At 55.0% G+C, this 16,629-nt stretch overlaps 1 protein-coding gene across 4 annotated transcripts in view; it reads right to left on the reverse strand.

The window, feature by feature from the left end:
• Positions 1 to 16,629, reverse strand: part of IFT122 (intraflagellar transport 122) — a 65,865-nt gene that overhangs the window by 22,270 nt on the left and 26,966 nt on the right. For all 4 annotated transcript variants that reach the window (XR_001917002.1, XR_001917001.1, XM_018038209.1 and 1 more), the window contains 5 exons: positions 15,864 to 16,001; positions 13,842 to 14,006; positions 10,367 to 10,564; positions 4,494 to 4,634; positions 761 to 814 (listed from right to left, as the gene is read on the reverse strand). Coding sequence is in view for 2 of the 4 variants with exons in the window: in XM_018038209.1 (XP_017893698.1) it covers positions 761 to 814; positions 4,494 to 4,634; positions 10,367 to 10,564; positions 13,842 to 14,006; positions 15,864 to 16,001 (696 nt within the window). In the remaining 2 variants the exon portion in view is untranslated. The remainder of the gene's footprint in view (positions 1 to 760; positions 815 to 4,493; positions 4,635 to 10,366; positions 10,565 to 13,841; positions 14,007 to 15,863; positions 16,002 to 16,629) is intronic.

A 16,629-nucleotide genomic window follows, 5' to 3' on the forward strand; every position in this document is an offset into this window, starting at 1 on the left:
CAGGTGTTTAGGATGCTGAACTGAGCCAGAGGGACAAGACATTTGCTGGTTTCCTCGCAACTTCCATATGTGAATTCAAATGTATCTCACATTCCCAGAGCCTCACAATAAATCTGTTCTGAAGGAGAAATACGTACACCTTTTCACAGACAGACAGCATGAAGAGACACGGGGATAGAGAACAGTTTCCCATCCCCCAGCAAACGGTGAAGGCGGAACCAGCCTCTTGGGGCTTCCACCGGTCCCAGGGGGGCCGATGAGGAGGGCAGGCTACGGGGAAGGCTCAGTGTTCTGAGGGTGCAGCGCCCCCTCCCCAGGGCCTGACCCAGGGGGTGGGTGCAGACCACGTGCATTTGGGAGACGCTGCCTCCACGGGCATGCTGTGCAGCCCTAGAGAGGGTGGTGACGAGCTAGCAGGCACTGTGAGCACGGAATCTGGCTCCCAAGAACCTGTTTAATCAACCCTGCGAGGTCGGTCTCATCCCATTGTTTAGCCCTCCCAGCAACCCTGCGAGGTCGGTCTCGTCCCATTTCCCAGACAAGAAGCCAGACCTCTGACAGACAAGGCACCCACTGGGCTCGCCCAGCTCCCAGGGGACAGTCCGGACTCCTGGCTCCCACGTGCCGGCCCCCTCTGCGGGCGCCCTGCCCTCTCCCGGACACCTGTGGGCTCCTGCCACATGGCCTCCAGGCGCCCGCCTGGAAACCAACGACGGAGCGTGTGCGCTGCCCCGAGAAGGAAGAACACCTCATCCTTTACCTCAATGCTGTTGATGAGCTCTAAATACCGGAGGTCTTGTACTCTGGTGAAGGCCTACAGGGGAAGAAGAAATGAAAGAAAATCAGCTGCCTTCTGGGCTTCAAAAGTAGGTGATTGGCTGGGGGCGGGAAGTCGAGCTTTAGAAAGTGAGCCAGTAAGGGGGTGGCGAGGGGGGGCAGGGAGAAGTGAGCACTGATTAATCACCATGCTTTGGGAGGGCTCTGCCACTCACAGAGGCGGAGCTTTCTCCCTGGATTAGTCCGCACAAAGGATGCATCGCTCGCTCTGGGACCAGGTCAACAAAACCCGGACGGTGCAGTCAGCGGTGGGCTGGCTTGCGCATTCTCTATGCACCAGGGAGGGCCAGGCCCACGAAGCCTCCAAGGCAGCGGCATCAGAGGGGGAGTGGGGGCAGGGACCGACCGAGGAGACCCCGCACGTCCACCCTAGTGACCGGGGCTGAGTGCGGGAGACAGCCATGCCTTCCGCAGGGCACACACAGGGCGGCACTGGGGGAGGGGATGGAGCAGAGCTGGGGAGGAACAGACATGGCTTCTGGAAGGAAGAGGGAGGCAGGCAATGAATCACTCCTTGTCCCTGGAAGCAAACTCTTACATAAACCTGACCAGTGCAGCTTGCCATGGACTCACTGTAAAGCCAGAGATTTCAACCCATGGGCTACTAGAACATTTGAGGCAGCCTTCTGCAGGAGAACGGCTGTTTGCTAAGCCTCTTTTGCAGCTTTCAGATCCTGCAAGAACTGCAATGGAGCACAGCCCGCCCGTCAGGAGGCTCTTCATGGGCCTTTGCTGCGAGCGTCCTCCCAGGCGTGCTCCTCTGCACCGTCTCGTGGGAAACGGGCTGACGCACCCGCAGGAGGCAGCAGAGCCTGCAGCCTTAGAACCACCACCCCCGCCAACTGCTCTCTCTGCTTAGCTGCATGACACCCTCCATCCTAGAAGGCCGGGGAAGTAGACAGGTCATCCAGCCTCCAGCTGCCTCACAGATGACCACAGAGTGACTTCATCTTTTCATCCTGCAGGGCCAGGCGTCCTGTCAGGGGCTGGAGACCCAGAGACCGCTACGACCTGGCTTTTGTTCCCTCCTGCAATTCAGGGGCCTGTATTCTAAAAGGTGAGGCAGGCAGGTGAAAGAGACCACGAACCCTCCCTGAGCCAAGAGCTGTACAACTACAAACTGGACGCCCTGGAGAATGAAGACTCACTAACTAGCAATGGACAGTGGCAGAAGGCAGGACTCAGCAAAGCGCTGAAGGGCAAGAAGCTAACAGAGGGCACCCCTGGAGAGGGGTCCCCTGAAGGAGTCAGGCAGGCATCATCACGTGAGCAAAGGGGTGGACGGCCCAAAGCACCCATCTCCATGCAGGAGGTCTGACAAGCCACCTTTGAGACCGGGCTTCCTGGAAGCAACGTGACAGGGACGTCTGGCCGAGAGGCAGAGAGGAAAGAAGGAGCCTTCGGGGTCTCAGTCCTGGCTGGGGCCCCTGAACCTGCCCTGGCTCCACCTCCAGGCTGCCAACAGCTTTCTCCAGACGGGGGCAAGGTAGCAGGTCCCCTCTATGGGCCTTCTAGGTCTGCTTGGCTAGGATTCCAGGACTTGCCACCGTGAGAAACCTGTCTCCGAGTTCTTTCATCCCTGACACATCCTGCAGAGTCAGGGGTGCCCTGGTCGGAGTGGTCAGAGTCACAAGGCCCCAGGATAACCTCAAGCAGGGGGAGGTGTGGGAACGGAGTTCTGCTCAGGCCGCCGTTTGGCAGGCAAGGCAGCTCTCCTGCGCCACCTAGTGGAGGCGCTGGCCTATCACAGGGACCCACCCGGTGCCCTCCGGTGCCTGGGAGACTGCAAAGCAGCAAATCGCAGCCAGGCGGTTCGGAATCTGGCTAAAATGATCAAGTTCTAGTCTACGGTTAAAATTCTGTGGGCTTCTCACAATAAATAACCTCTATTCTCAGGGAGGGTCTGAGGGATACAGGATGGTGGGGGGAGGAATTTCAGGTTAGTTTTTGTCCGATCATATCTGCTGCGCTCCTAACGGTCTGAGGTACCGTGCTAAGTGGGCTTCCCACGTGGCTCAGGGGTAAAGAACCCACCTGCCAATGCAGGAGATGCGGGTTCAAGGGGCTTCGATCCTTGGGTCAGGAAGATCCCTTGGAGAAGAAAATGGCAGCCCACTCCAGTATTCTTGCCTGGAGAATTCCACAGACAGAGGAACCTAGCAGGCTACATTCCATGGGATCGCAAAGAGTCGGACACGACTGAGCGACTGGACAACAACAATTGTGCTGGGCAGTGTTGGCTGAGTCTGGGAAGAAACTGATGCCTAGTTCCTGGGCATAAGGAACTGACGATCTCTGAAAGACTTCTCACTGCAATCCAGGCTAAAAACAAACAAAACACCATCTAGGACTCCTGTGTCATCCTTCACCCCTCCTGGCATTTCTAGGGGGCGGCAGGGGGCGGGGGGTATGTGGTGGTGGTGGAAACCCCTCCACGGACTTGCCTTCTTTCCCGTCTGAGTTCTCAAGAATCCGCAACAGCCCTCCCTCCTCTGTTACCACTTTTCAGACACTTACTAGATCTAAGACCGATACAGATAATGACTACATCATGATAATCTTGCTTGTTTTAATCACAGCCAGCGTCTGGCCAACCACTGGCAGTTTTAGAACCCCTTCTACAATGCGGGGGTGAAGCCTAAGGACACCAGGTCATGCAGGCATGTCAGCTGGTGGGTGTTCCTCCCGTCCCTGCTGACGGAGTGGGAGGACGAGGCTCCCTGGGGTCTGCCAGCCCGTGCGGGCACAACTGTGCCCAGCCAGGCTGCCCAGTCCCCAGCCAGCCCGTGAGGGCACCGCAGCACCCAGCCAGCCTGCCCAGTCCCGGCCCGGTCTCCGTCCACTCTCTTTCCAGGCGCAGCAGCCTCAGCCTAGCACAGGGCGGACACCACCCCCTTCTGCAGCCCCCTGCCCGCCAGCTGGGGGTACGGGCTAACTGAGGATCTGGTCCACGAACTATGGGAAGAAAAAGGGGAGGGGGAAGTGGGGGAGACATGATTGGAAGCCACTCATTCCCCCGCCTCAGGTTCTAGATGAAAACCCACCTCAGAGACGTGGCTGGACTTTTCCTACCGTGTGGTAAGGGGGCAAATGTCTTCAAGCATTTCTGGAGTTTTAACAGACTCAGCCAGGCAACACCACCATGAACAGAGGCCATGAATCCGGCTGTGAAGGTGTGTGTGGAGTGGCACTGGGTCAGAATCAGAGAACCCAACCATTTCGTCCAATGGACCTAGCGGAGCGCCGAGAAGAACAGCGCCATGTAATAAACTGCCTAATACCGGCAGATGCTCGCACCGATGATAAAAGCCACCACTGACTGAGTGCCGACGAGGGGCACACTTTAGCCGGGCGCTGGGCGCGGATGAGAACTAACAAGGCTGATGGCAGACTCTAGAGGATGCCCCTTCTGTGCGGCGGGCCTTACACGCATCAGGTCCCTGCAAGTCTGTGAGAAGGGGCCCCGTGGTCACCCAGCTCTTACGCGTGAGCAGCCTCGGCAAGGCTGTGAGCGGCTGAGGCTCGCCGTCAGAAGGCGGCTGAGCCGGGGCCCCGGCACAAGCCAGTCTGAGCCCAGAGCCCAGGAGGGCAGGCTTCGGCCTCTGCTAGGGAGCCCGCGAGGACAAGCACCCCGGCTCGCGCGGACGGGCGCTCACCTTCTTCGCTGTCTCAAACTCCAGTCCTTCCAGGGCCTCCATGGCCAGCTCGCGCCAGTCGGTGTCGGTCACGCCCAGGCAGGCGATCTGGTAGGCTTCTCGGAACATCTTCCTGTCCAGGTACTGGTACATCGGGGCAGACTGGAGGGGTTCGGCAGCAGGAGAGAAGACGGCTCTCAGAGCAATGCACAGAGTCAGGCGCACGAAGCCTGAGCCCGCAGAGCCGGGCCACAAGGACCCCCAGCACCCAGCTCAGGCCTCCCCCGGCCCTGCTGACGGCCTTCCATCGGCCACTCCGTTCACAGCCACTGAAGCATCGTGTTCACAGCACACGCCTCCACTCACCTCCCCGCCACCCCCACGGGCTGTGCCCACCTCCAGGGCTGGGGGGAGAGGGGGGGCCTCATTACAAGATGTCACCCTCACCTGGAGTGCCCTTGCCCCCCTCATTCTTTGCAAAGTTACCTAAGTCACTTTGTTAATCACTCAGTCATGTCCAGCTCTGCTGTGAGCCCATGGACTGTAGCTCACCAGGCTCCTCTGTCCATGGAATTTCCCAGTCAAGAATACTGGAGTGGGTTGCCATTCCCTTCTCCAGGGGATCTTCCTGATCCAGGGATCCAACCAGGGTCTCCAGCAGTGCTGGCAGATTCTTTACCATCTGAGCCACCAGGGAAGCTCAAGTCACTTCACAGGCCCTGTTAAAATGTCACTTCTCCCTTCCCTCAAGGGAAGGAGTCTGCCCCTTGTCCCGACCTCAGGTTCTATTTTAATTATAAGCCTGCCCCCTCAAGGCCTGCACAACCCGAGGGTGGCAGCGGGGTTGTACTGATCTCCCCCAGCAGGCCCTCAGTCTCCACCTAATGCCTGTTCATCCTGCTGAAGGAATGAACGACGTTACCAAGAGGAAGAGGCCTGGGATGGCCTCTTGTGGAGAGGGCCAAGAAACCTGCGGATCCCAAGAAAGGCTGCCCTCTCCTCGTCCCTGGCGCTGGGAACCTTTCTCCCATCCCTCGCCTGGGATGCCTCGCCGATACCTGTGAATGGTTCCTCTTAACTTCTCTTTTTAGGTTTCCAAAGTGCTTCTGGAGTCCCACCGCCCTGGGTGGTAGGTGTTGTTGACTCAGTCATGTCCAACTCTTTGCAACTCCATGGACTGCAGCACGCCAGGCTTCCCTGTCCCTCACTATCTCCTGGAGCTTGCGCAAACTCATGTCCACTGAATCAGTGGTGCCATCCAACCATCTCATCCTCTGTTGCCCCCTTCTCCTGCCTTCAGTCTTTCCCAGCTTCAGGCTGTTTTCCAATGAGTCGGCTGTTCACATCAGGTGGCCAAAGAAGTGGAGCTTCAGCGTCAGTCCTTCCAATGAATATTCAAGATTGATTTCCTTTAGGATTGACTGGTTGGATCTCCTTGCTGTCCAAGGGACTGTCAAGAGTCTTCTCCACAGTTCAAAAGCATCAGTTCTTCAGTGCTCAGGTGTCATTATCCCCCGACTACTGCCCAGAGACTGAGACTTGAGTGACCTGTTAAGGGCCCAGAAGTGGAATGCAGAAGCCCTGCGGCTGGGCCGGGGGCAAGCGGACCAGGTTCCGTGCTCTTCTCTGCTTCGTGTGTGTGTGTGCGTGCGTGTGTGTGTGTGTGTGTGTGTGTGTGTGACTCGAGTGACCTGTTAAGGGCCCAGAAGTGGAATGCAGAAGGGGGCTCTTCTCTGCTTCGTGTGTGTGTGTGTGTGTGTGTGTGTGTGTGTGTGTGTGTCCTGCAGAGGAAAACAAGGGTGAACTGGCCCGTGGTGGTTTCCACAGCAAAAGGCCAGCAAGTGGGGCTGAGGCGCTGCCTCTGCCTGGGCCTCCTGGGCAGGGGACATCAATCAGCCAGCACTTCTGTGCTAATTGTTCCCAAATGTGGAGCTGGAAGTGCTGTTTTCTCCATTCAGGGCCTTTATCTTTGAAATTTCCTGTCCTGTTTTTTTAGCTTCAGATTGAAGGAAACTAACAGCAAGATTGCTGCTGAAGGCTCACCTTTTCCACCCGGCCTCCCCGCCCAGCTCTCCTCCCTTCAAGGCGGGCAGCAGGGTGTGAAACCGGGAGCGGTCGGGCTAGAATCCTGGCCTGGCGAGCCCACATCCTCGCTGAGGGATTTGGGGTCAACGGATCAGCTTCTGTTGCCATGCCCTGCCCAGCCCACTGGCAACCAGTGCTTTGAAAACGGAAAGGTGCTGGGAGAAAGTGAGCCTGCTCCCTCCCACGCTGCACTTCTCAGCACAGAACGCATTTGCGGCTCCTCTCCGTCTTTCCAAGCCTTTCTGGGCTCAGATGAAGTGTCACCACCTCACAGAGGCCTCCGCACACTTCCCGAGAACAAGGAGCTTTCCTTTCTAAGCTCCTCTGGTAGACCACCTTTGTTCCAAGTTAGTTGTTTTGTAGTGTTTGCTATTTAAAGATTGAGAAGAAGAATAATAGGAATTGGGCCAGACAAAATCTGAAAGATGGACACATTGAGCTCCACTGCACGGAGGGCAAGGGGCTGCTCCAGGCCGTGGCTGGTTAGGGGGCAGGGTCAGAACTCAAAGCTAGTTGTCTCCCCTCAAGGGGCCCCCAGGTGGAGCCCCACGAGGGTGGGACGGGATATGGATGACCAACTGAGCACGGAAGCCACGGTTAAGACACAGGCTGGCCTGGGAGGCGCCATCTGAGAACAGGAGCTTTAAAAGTATTCAAACCGAACAAATGCCCTCTGAGCTCTGAGCAGTCTCACTGTCGCATTCCAAGCATGAAGTCACCACCGCCCCAAGGAGCCGGACCCATCCGGGGCTCGCAGCTCTACTTGGCAGCCCTGACGAACCCATTCTTGCACAAGATGATGTCAATTTCGAAAGGAAACCAGAAATCCCCAGAGCGGGCCTGCTGCTTTCTCCCTCGCCTCTGGGCCAAAACCACAAGCCGGCTGGAGGCAGGGATGACAGATAAATCGCCTTTGTCTTGGGGCTGCCTCTCCTGACCCCTGGCAGCTCCGAGCTGCTGCGTCAGCAGGACGGCCCTGGTGCGGCCCTGGGGGCCCTGGCTCCTGAATCTGCAGGGCCTGGCAGAGGCGCCCAGGGCCGCCCCTCCAGCTCCTCTGGGCCGGCCACAATCAGGGAGCAACAAACTGTTATCTTCGAGGTCAGGGCAGCAGCGCTAGAGGAAAACTCGCGCTCAGCGAGGCCTGTCTGCTCGATGGAGGAAGGCTGAGTTTCTAGCGGCTGTGGGGCCAGGCCGCGGGCTGGGGAGCAGAGAGGGCTGCGGGGAAAAGGTCCTGCGGGGGGAGGGGTTCTTTCCCCTCCTTCTGCCCCGATTCCACCCATCTCTCCCCTCCTTTCTGTGGCTTTCTTCTTTTCCTCAGATCTGAATTCCACTACCATGTACTGAATAATTGCTCTGTGTCAGGCTCTATTCATTCCTGAAGCAGTCAGTAACAAGGGTGTCATCATCAGTTTAGAGCGAGAAGCAGGCCCCAGCCCTGCCCTGTACAAGAAGCCAAGGGACTTCCCCAGTGGCCCAATGGCTGAGACGCCGTGTTTCCAGGGCAGGGGGTGTGAGTCTGATCCCTGACTGGTGGGACTAGGATGTCACATGCTGCCTGGCAGAGCAACAGAAAAAAGAGCCAAAGCAGAGAGCGTGAGTGAAGGTGGGGTGTCTGGAGAGGGCACCGATGACAGAGCCCGGCGAAGGGCGATCTAGAGACATGTCTACAAATCCTCCACGTGGCCGTGACCTTTGACCCAGCAATTTTCACTCTGGGGAAAGTATACCACAGAGCTATATTGGGACTGGTGCAAAGACCTGGCTGGGAAGATGCCCACCACCTACAGGAGCAAAGAAGCTGTAAACGGCATGACTGTCCAACTGGCTGAGTGTGTTGTGGACATCGCGTGACGGGACAGAAAGCAGTCATCAGAACAAGGGGGCAGGGCTTCCCTGCTGGATTGGTGGTGAAGAATCCGCCTGCCAACGCAGGAGACACGGGCTCGATCCCTGACCTGGGAAGACCCCCACGTGCCAGGCCCCTCTAGAGCCTGTCTGTGCTCTAGAGCCCGGGAGCCACGGCGCCTGGGCCCGGGCCCCGCAACAAGAGGAGCCCTCAGAATGAGAAGCCCACGCACTGCCAACTAGAGAGCGGCCCCTGCTCTCCGCAACTCGAGAAGAGCCTGCGCAGCGGCGACGAGGGCCCGGCACAGACGAAAAAAATTAAGTAAATCAAATTATAAAGTAAAAACCAATGGGGCTGCGGGAAGCCAGTGTGGTTAGGGTCCTCGTGGGCTGGAGGTGCCGGTGCAGTGCAGCTACCCAGGTGATAGATTTTGTACTGTGGTTCTGCAAACTGCTACCAGCGAGGTCGTCTCGGCAAATGGTTACAAAGGATCTCTGTCTGATTTCCTCCGATTACATGTGACTCTACAATCACCTCAGTATTCTACATGCTAGAGAAGCACATTTACTCATGTGGAGCCATGTTTCCAATAGATCGCTGGGTGGAAAAGCCCAATTGCTAGGTGACGGCCAATAACGCCCACAAAGTGATGGGTCTGCAAACATGTACAATCAGGTTAACTGGAAGACAGAGGTGAGGGGAGGTGATGAAAAGTCTCTTATTTAAAATCCGCATTCAGTGAAAATATGGTAAAGCTGAGGTTTCATCTCCAGGAGCAAACAGTATTCACAGTATGGTTGCACTTTTGTTTCAAAATGTTTACATAAAATCATATACTCAGAAGCGTGTACTATGCATCTATTATATATACATATAGGAATGGTCTAGAGGCATACATTCTACAATATTTAAGATGACTCTGGGGAGGGGCGTCCCTGGTGGCTCAGTAGTAAAAAATCTGCCTGCCAATACAGGTGACATGGGTTCAATCCCTGGTCCAGGAAGATTCCAGATGCTGAGAAGCAACTAAGCCTCTGAACCCCAACTACTGAGCTTGTGCTCTAGAGCCTGGAAGCTGCAACCACGGAAGCCCATGTTCTGGAACAAGAGAAGCCCCCGCGCCTCAGTTAGAGAGCAGCCCTCGCTCACCGCAGCTAGAGAGGTGCTCACACAGCAGTGAAGGCCCAGAACAGCCAAAAGTGAATAAATAAATAAAAGAGTGATTCCTGGGAATTCCCTGGAAGTCCAGTGATTAGAGGGTTTCCCCTCTGGTAAGGGATCCACTTGCAATGCAGGAGATCCTGGTTCAATCCCTGGGTTGCAAAGATATCTTGAAGAAGGGTTAGGCTACCCACTCTAGTATTCTTGGGCTTCCCTGGCGGCTCAGACAGTAAACAATCCTTCTGTAATGTGGGAGACCTGGGTTAAATCCCCTGGGTTGGGAAGATTCCCCTGGAAGAGGGCATGTCAACCCACTCCAATATTCTGGCCTGGAGAATCCCATGGACAGAGGAGCCTGGTGGGCTACAGTCCACAGGGTCGCAGAGAGTCGGACATGACTGAGCAACCAAGCACAGCACAGCAGTGATTAGGAGTCAGCGCTTTCACTGCCGGGACCCAGGTTCGATCCCTGGCTGGGGAACTAAGATCTCACAAGCTATATGCATGGCTCTCAGGGAAACACGCTGTCTGCTGCCAAGCAACCTTCCATACCTTCTCTGTCCCTTCCAGGAGAGGGCAATCAGAAAGACATGGAGGCTCAGGGAGGCTGAGCTGCTTGCCCAAAGACACCCAGAGGTTGCAAAGGGTGGAGACGGGGCTCAGGTTCAGGTCCAGAGTGCCTCCCACCTGACCGTCGCTGCCACGCCTGTCTCTCCACCCTGTCTCCTCTCCACTCCCTCCCTGGCTGCCCCCGGGCTCCTAGGACCTGCCCTGGCTGGGGGCAGACGGGGTGCCGGATCACCTGTGGCACCTCCACGGCCGACATGGAGAAGACGTGGAGGCAGAAGATCTTGGAGCCATTGTAGCCGACCACGAAGCCCTGCAGCTTCTGCTGGTGCACAGGGAAGGTGCTGGCCTTGATGTTGAGGTAGCCGCCGCCCGAGAAGCAGAGCATGTCCTCACACTGGGTGTTCCAGGCCACGCTGTTGGCGTTGGGCTCCTGTGGGCAACAGACGGTGAGGGGATGGCTCCACTCCTACACTTGGCCAGGAACTGGCTCCCAAAGGCCTGAATCACACCAAGTTGCTAACATGGGTTGTAGGGAAGGTCAGGGAAGAAGGGATCAGACACCAAATGGACAGCACAGAGGAGGAGCAAGCTCCTCTCTGCACTGCGTGTGCTGGAATTCTTCAGGTAAGCATCACTTCTGAAAAATTATCCCCAAAGATTAATCATTACATAGGAAGTGGGAAAATCAGCAAAGTGGGATCTAGTTCTATTAAAGAATGAATAAACAAAGCTAGTCACAGAAGAAGGTTTAAAGGGATAGATCCCAAACAATTACCACTGATTGTTTGGGGGTAGATGAGGTTGTGGGTAATTTTTTATTTCCTATGTCTTTTTGTTTGCCTCAAATTTTCTTTTGGTCATGAATGTCTATTGTTTTTTATAATAAGAAAGAGAACAGTGAGTTATTTTAAAAGTAGAAAATAATACATTGTCTCTGTGCTGACAATCCACACATGTAAAATCCTTCAAGCTAAGTTTCAACAGTACATGAACAAAGAACTTTAAAATGTACGAGCTGGATTTGGAAAAGGCAGAGGAACCAAAGGTCAAATTGCCAACATCTGCTGGATCACAGAAAAAGCAGGGGAATTCCAGAAAAACATCTACTTCTGCCTCATGGACTATGCTAAAGCCTGTGGATCACAACAAACTGTAGAAAATTCTTAAAGAGACAGGAATACCAGACCACCTTACCTGTCCCCTGAGAAACCTGTATGCAGGTCAAGAAGCAACAGTTAGAACTGGACTTAGAATAACAGACTGGTTCATAATTGGGAAAGGAGTGTATCAAGGCTCTATACTGTCACTCTGCTTATTTAATTCATATGCAGAGTATATCATACAAAAGGCCAGGCTGGATGAAGCACAAGCTGGAATCAAAACTGCTGAGACAAATATCAACAACCTCAGATACACAGATGATACCACTCAAAAGGAAGAAAATGAAGAGGAATTAAAGAGCCTTCTGATAAAGGTGAAAGAGGAGAGTGAAAAAGCCAGCTTAAAACTCAATATTCAAAAAACTAAGATCATGGCATCTGGTCCCATCACTTCATGGTAAATAGATGGGGAAACAATGGAAACAGTGAGAGATTTTACTTTCTTGGGCTCCAAAATCACTGCAAATAGTGACTGCAGCCATGAAATTAAACAGCACTGCTCCTTGGAAGAAAAGCTATGACAAACCTAGATAGTGTATTAAAAAGCAGAGACAGCACCTTGCCAAGAAAGGTCCATCTAGTCAAGGCTATGGTTTTTCCAGTAGTCGTGTACGGATGTGAGAGTTGGACCATAAAGAAGGCTGAGAGCCAAAGAATTGATGCTTTAGAACTGTGGTGCTGGAGAAGACTCTTGAGAGTCCCTTGGAAAGCAGGGAGATCCTACTAGTCAATACTAAAGGAAATTAACCCCAAATTATTCATTAGAAAGACTGAAGCTGAAGCTCCAATGCTTTGGCCACCTGATGCGAAGAGCCAACTCACTGCAAAAAGACCCTGAGGCTGGACAGATTGAGGGCAGGAGGAGAAGGGGTCGACAGAGGATGAGATGGTTGGATGGCATCACTGAATCAAAGGACCTGAGTTCGAGCAAATTCCAAGAGGTGGTGAAGGACAGGGAAGCCTGGCGTGCTGTAGTCCATGGGATCACAGACAGTTGGACATAACTTAGCAACTGAACAACAAAACTACAGTCACCCCAGGAGGCACCCATGCCCTTCACTTCTCCTCAAAGTTTTCTGCTCAGCTCTGGAGCCCCAGGGACCAGCAGATGTTCATCCCTTTCTGCCTAGAACCTGTTATAATGGCTGAGTCATTGATAATGAACATGGATTACTTTCATAATGAGGAAAAAACCAATGTAAGTGTTTTCCGTTTGCAGGCGGCCGGGGCAGCAGAGAGGAGAAAAAGATAGCTGGGAACGTCCGTGTCTCCTGGCAACTTGGAGAATTACCTCCCCTCTGCCTCCTGCAGAACCCTCAGCGGGGGCTGGGAAGAACACAGGCTCTTCCACTCCTGTTGAGACTCAGCTGCAGACTCACAACTGGGGCCCTGCTAACCCAGTGACACCTGCGGCCGTGGGTGCTGAGTCTGGGGAGAAGAGAAGTAACACCGAGGGCCCTTGTTTGTGCCAGGCGCTGAGCCAGGTTCTATGGCACCTTGTTTAGCCCTGCAGCAATTCTGGGAGAAGGCAAGTACTACTTGCATTTTAGAGGTAAAGAGCAACTGAGGCTCAGAGAGGTTCACTGACTTGCTCGAGATCACACAGTAAGCGATGAAAGCAGGGGTGAAGGCAGGTCTGTCTGAAGATAAATCCTGTGCTTTTTCTTTCCTAGAAACCACTCTGGCTCCCAGTGATGAGGGCGAGTAGCTATAATGGAGTTGCTTCAGCCCAGCGATAGCCAGGCATCCCCTTCCCAATCCGAGGCAGCACTCCTCTGCCGCATTAATGCCACTGCCGAGGACAGAGCGCCCTGATGAAGGGACCTCACTCTGCCCACCACACAGGGAAAGCCACAGCAGCTGAAGAAGCCAGTCAGGGGAGGGTTCAGCTCTGTGGGGAACTTGCTTCAGGCAAACGGCCTTGACCACTTACAAAGCCCCCAAGGGGCAAAGCGCAGCGCCCAGTCCAGCAGAAAGCCAGCCAGCACTGGGCACGGGGCCTGTGGGCCCTTTTCTCCGGCGACACTTCCTCCAGCCTAGGCGTTGTGGAAGCAGTGCTTATCCCCTCAAACACTCCACATCTCCTGGCTCCGGGGCACCCCTGTGAAATGTCAGAGGGAGGGTTTCCCCTCCCCTCCCCTTTCAGGTGACAAAACTGGTCCTGTTCCCTGACTGTGTCTCAGGGCAATCACAGGCACAGGTGGGCCTCTGGTCCGTGAGAAGCAGACTTTTCCCAAGAATCATCTTCACGTTAACCCACGTACGGAGAGCGCCCACGGGCCCCACTGAGACTTATTATTACTCATTTACTGCTCACAGTGATCTTATAAGAAAGGTATAACTTGCCCATCTTCCCAGTGTGGAAACCGAAGCCCACAAGGCTCAGCCAACTCCTGCGGCTCGTGTGCAAGGGGCACGCTGGGCCAGGGCTCTCAGACTCTGTGCTTCTGCACCTCCCTGCTCCCCCAGGGCCCCTCCTGCAGGGGCTGGGAAGTGAGGGGAGGGTCTCTAACCCAAGGGCCCTGTCCTGAGCACTCTGGGGGTCACCTGAAAGAGCAGCTCCTTGGTGTGGATGTCGTACACCAGGCACATGTCGTTCTCGTCCACCACGGCCAACTTGTTGCGGGAGGCACTCATGTCCAGGCAGCGCACGGCGGTGGCCTGCTTCAACAGGACAATGGCGAAGAGATTGTCCACGAAGATCTTGAGGATCTGGCAGGATTTCAGAGGGGAAAGCGTGAGTAACCACGGCCACAAGACCCTGGAACAGCGGCACGTTGCTGGAACCCCATGTGTTCTACAAGCACCACCAGCACTAACTTCACCAAAGGCTCTGTGCAGAGAAGACGGAAGGGAGAGGGGTTTCCCACAGGGACCAGAAGTGTGGCCCATCAGAGGGTGCCTACGTAACGGCAGCCCCCGAGACACGACCGACTCACTCGAAGGTCTGCTTGACCGGGGACGGTTAACAACATTGCCCAAAATGAAGGATTAGAAGACAGCATAGAGCGAGAGCTGAGTCACAAACTCATACAGGAAAAGGCTCCTATAAACAGACAGACTTCCAGCGTAACCACAGCAAGAAGAGGATGATGGTGATGATGGTGAGGATGGGGAGGAGGATGGGGAGGATGGGATGATGGTGAGGAGGATGGGGAGGATGGTGAGGATGATGAGGAGGATGGTGAGAATGGTGAGGATGATGGGGAGGTGGTGAGGAGAATGGTGTGGATGGTCAGGATGATGGCGAGGATGGTGAGGATCATGGGGAGGAAGGGGAGGATGGTGAAGTTGATGGGGAGGATGGCAAGGATGATGGGGAGTATGGCAAGGAAGGTAAAGATGATGGGGAGGATGGTGAGGATGATAGGGCGGATGGTGAGGATGTTGGTGAGGAGGATGGGGAGGATGGTGAGGAGGATGAGGAGGATGGTGAGGAGGATGGGGAGGATGGTGAGGAGGATGAGGAGGATGGTGAGGAGGATGGGGAGGATGGTGAGGAGGATGAGGAGGATGGTGAGGAGGATGGGGAGGATGGTGAGGAGGATGAGGAGGATGGGGAGGAGGATGGGGAGGATGGGGAGGAGGATGGGGAGGATGGGGAGGAGGATGGAAACAGCTACCAGTTACTGACTGTGTTTGACAGTCCTGTGAAACATGGGCTGCGAAACATGTGGGTGAAACATGTGGGACTCTCATTTGTAAACTCTGAGCCTCAGAGATTGAAGTGACTTGCTCAGGGTCACACAGCTCGTGAGCTGCTAAGCATGCACACGGCCCCAGGTTCACCTGCCCACAGAGCCCAAGGTCTCCAGTCTTGCACTGGAAGCGACAGCTGACGAGAGAAGCCAGCTCTCCTTCACTGATGCTGACACTCTGCAGCCTCTGCTAATCTCATCCCCTATGACTTTCAGCCCCAGGAAAGGCCTAACAAGCCTCAGCCACAGCCATCTGCTAGACAGCTTGGCTCTCAGGCTTATGCAGTTATATTTTCCCTTTCAAATTTCCATGTAACCCACTTAGAACTTTCTTCTTTTGAGCAAAGAACACACACACAAATCTGTTCAACTTTCTGTAACCTAGATTTCCCACCTTCATTTGAACATAGGCCCCTTTTCCTTGAAGCACCTGGTAGCAGCCTGAGGACTAACGCCCTCTGAGCTGCAAGCTAGAACACCTTCCTTGGCCCATTCACTGCTCTAACAGGCATCTGGTGTAAGGCATGAGCTCCATCTCCCTCTGTGAAGACACTGAAACCGAATCTCCAACAAATCTCCCACCTCCTGGGTGACCTTAAATCCACGAAGCCTCCATGGCAGCCCAGAGGCTGCAGAGCCAACTCTGCCAGAACGTGGCATGCTGAGTGGAAGCCACCACGGCTCTGGCTTGACGCTGGCCACATAAAACAGGATCCCAGGCTGCCCTCCACCGTGCCTGTGGGGTGAGGGGTGGGGGTGTGGCAGGGGAGCCCTTTGCCTGCCCCAGGAACCCACCTCGGGGTCACTAGTCTGGCTGCCTGTGTCTGCCTGCAGATTACTGGCCTAATGGGAGACGGGAGGGCGCACTCACCTGTCCATTCTTCAGGCCGACCAGCAGACCCTCCCTTCCTGGGGGGCCGCCGATCACCTTAATGTAGCGAATGAGAGACTCCATCTGCCACTCCCGCTCCTTCACGCCGCTGAAGGACAGGCACTGCAGCCGCCTCTCCTAGAAAGCAAGCGCAGCTCCGGTGATCGCCAGCAGGACAGCCGTGCCTGGGCGCCCAAGGAGGTCTGCTTGTGCCTACAGGGTGAAAACTACCTCCACACTCTGTTCCCACTGAACCCATCGAGACCCCGTGCCTGGCAGCTTCACACAAGCCTTCCCGTGGAGCCCGGCTCAGCCTCCATCTTCAACAGACCTCCAGGCAGCCACAGCCAGGGGCCGCACCCAGAAGGACATCTGTAACCTGTGGTACCCCTACCCTTGGGCTTCCCAGGTGGCTCATTGGTAACGAATCCAGCTGCAACACAACAGCACAAGTTCAATCCCTGCGTCTGGAAGATCCCCTGGAGGAGGGCACAACCACCCACTCCAGCATTCTTGCCTGGACGGTCCCATGGATAGAGGAGCCTGGAGGGGTACAGTCTGTGGGGCCACAGAGGCAGACGTGGCTTGGTGACTAAATAACAACCACCACCCCTAACCTGCCTTAATTGGAGATTTTTAGAGAGATTTTTAAACTAGTATCTTACATATGTGATTCCTATAGGATTTCTTCCATTTTATCAATTCCAACAGGCCTAGTTTTGCAAAACCAAATCCACCTCTACTTCCAGGAAAGCGGCTGGGCTGG

Source organism: Capra hircus, chromosome 22, assembly GCF_001704415.2.
Source record: "Capra hircus breed San Clemente chromosome 22, ASM170441v1, whole genome shotgun sequence".
Taxonomy (NCBI): Eukaryota; Metazoa; Chordata; class Mammalia; order Artiodactyla; family Bovidae; genus Capra; species Capra hircus.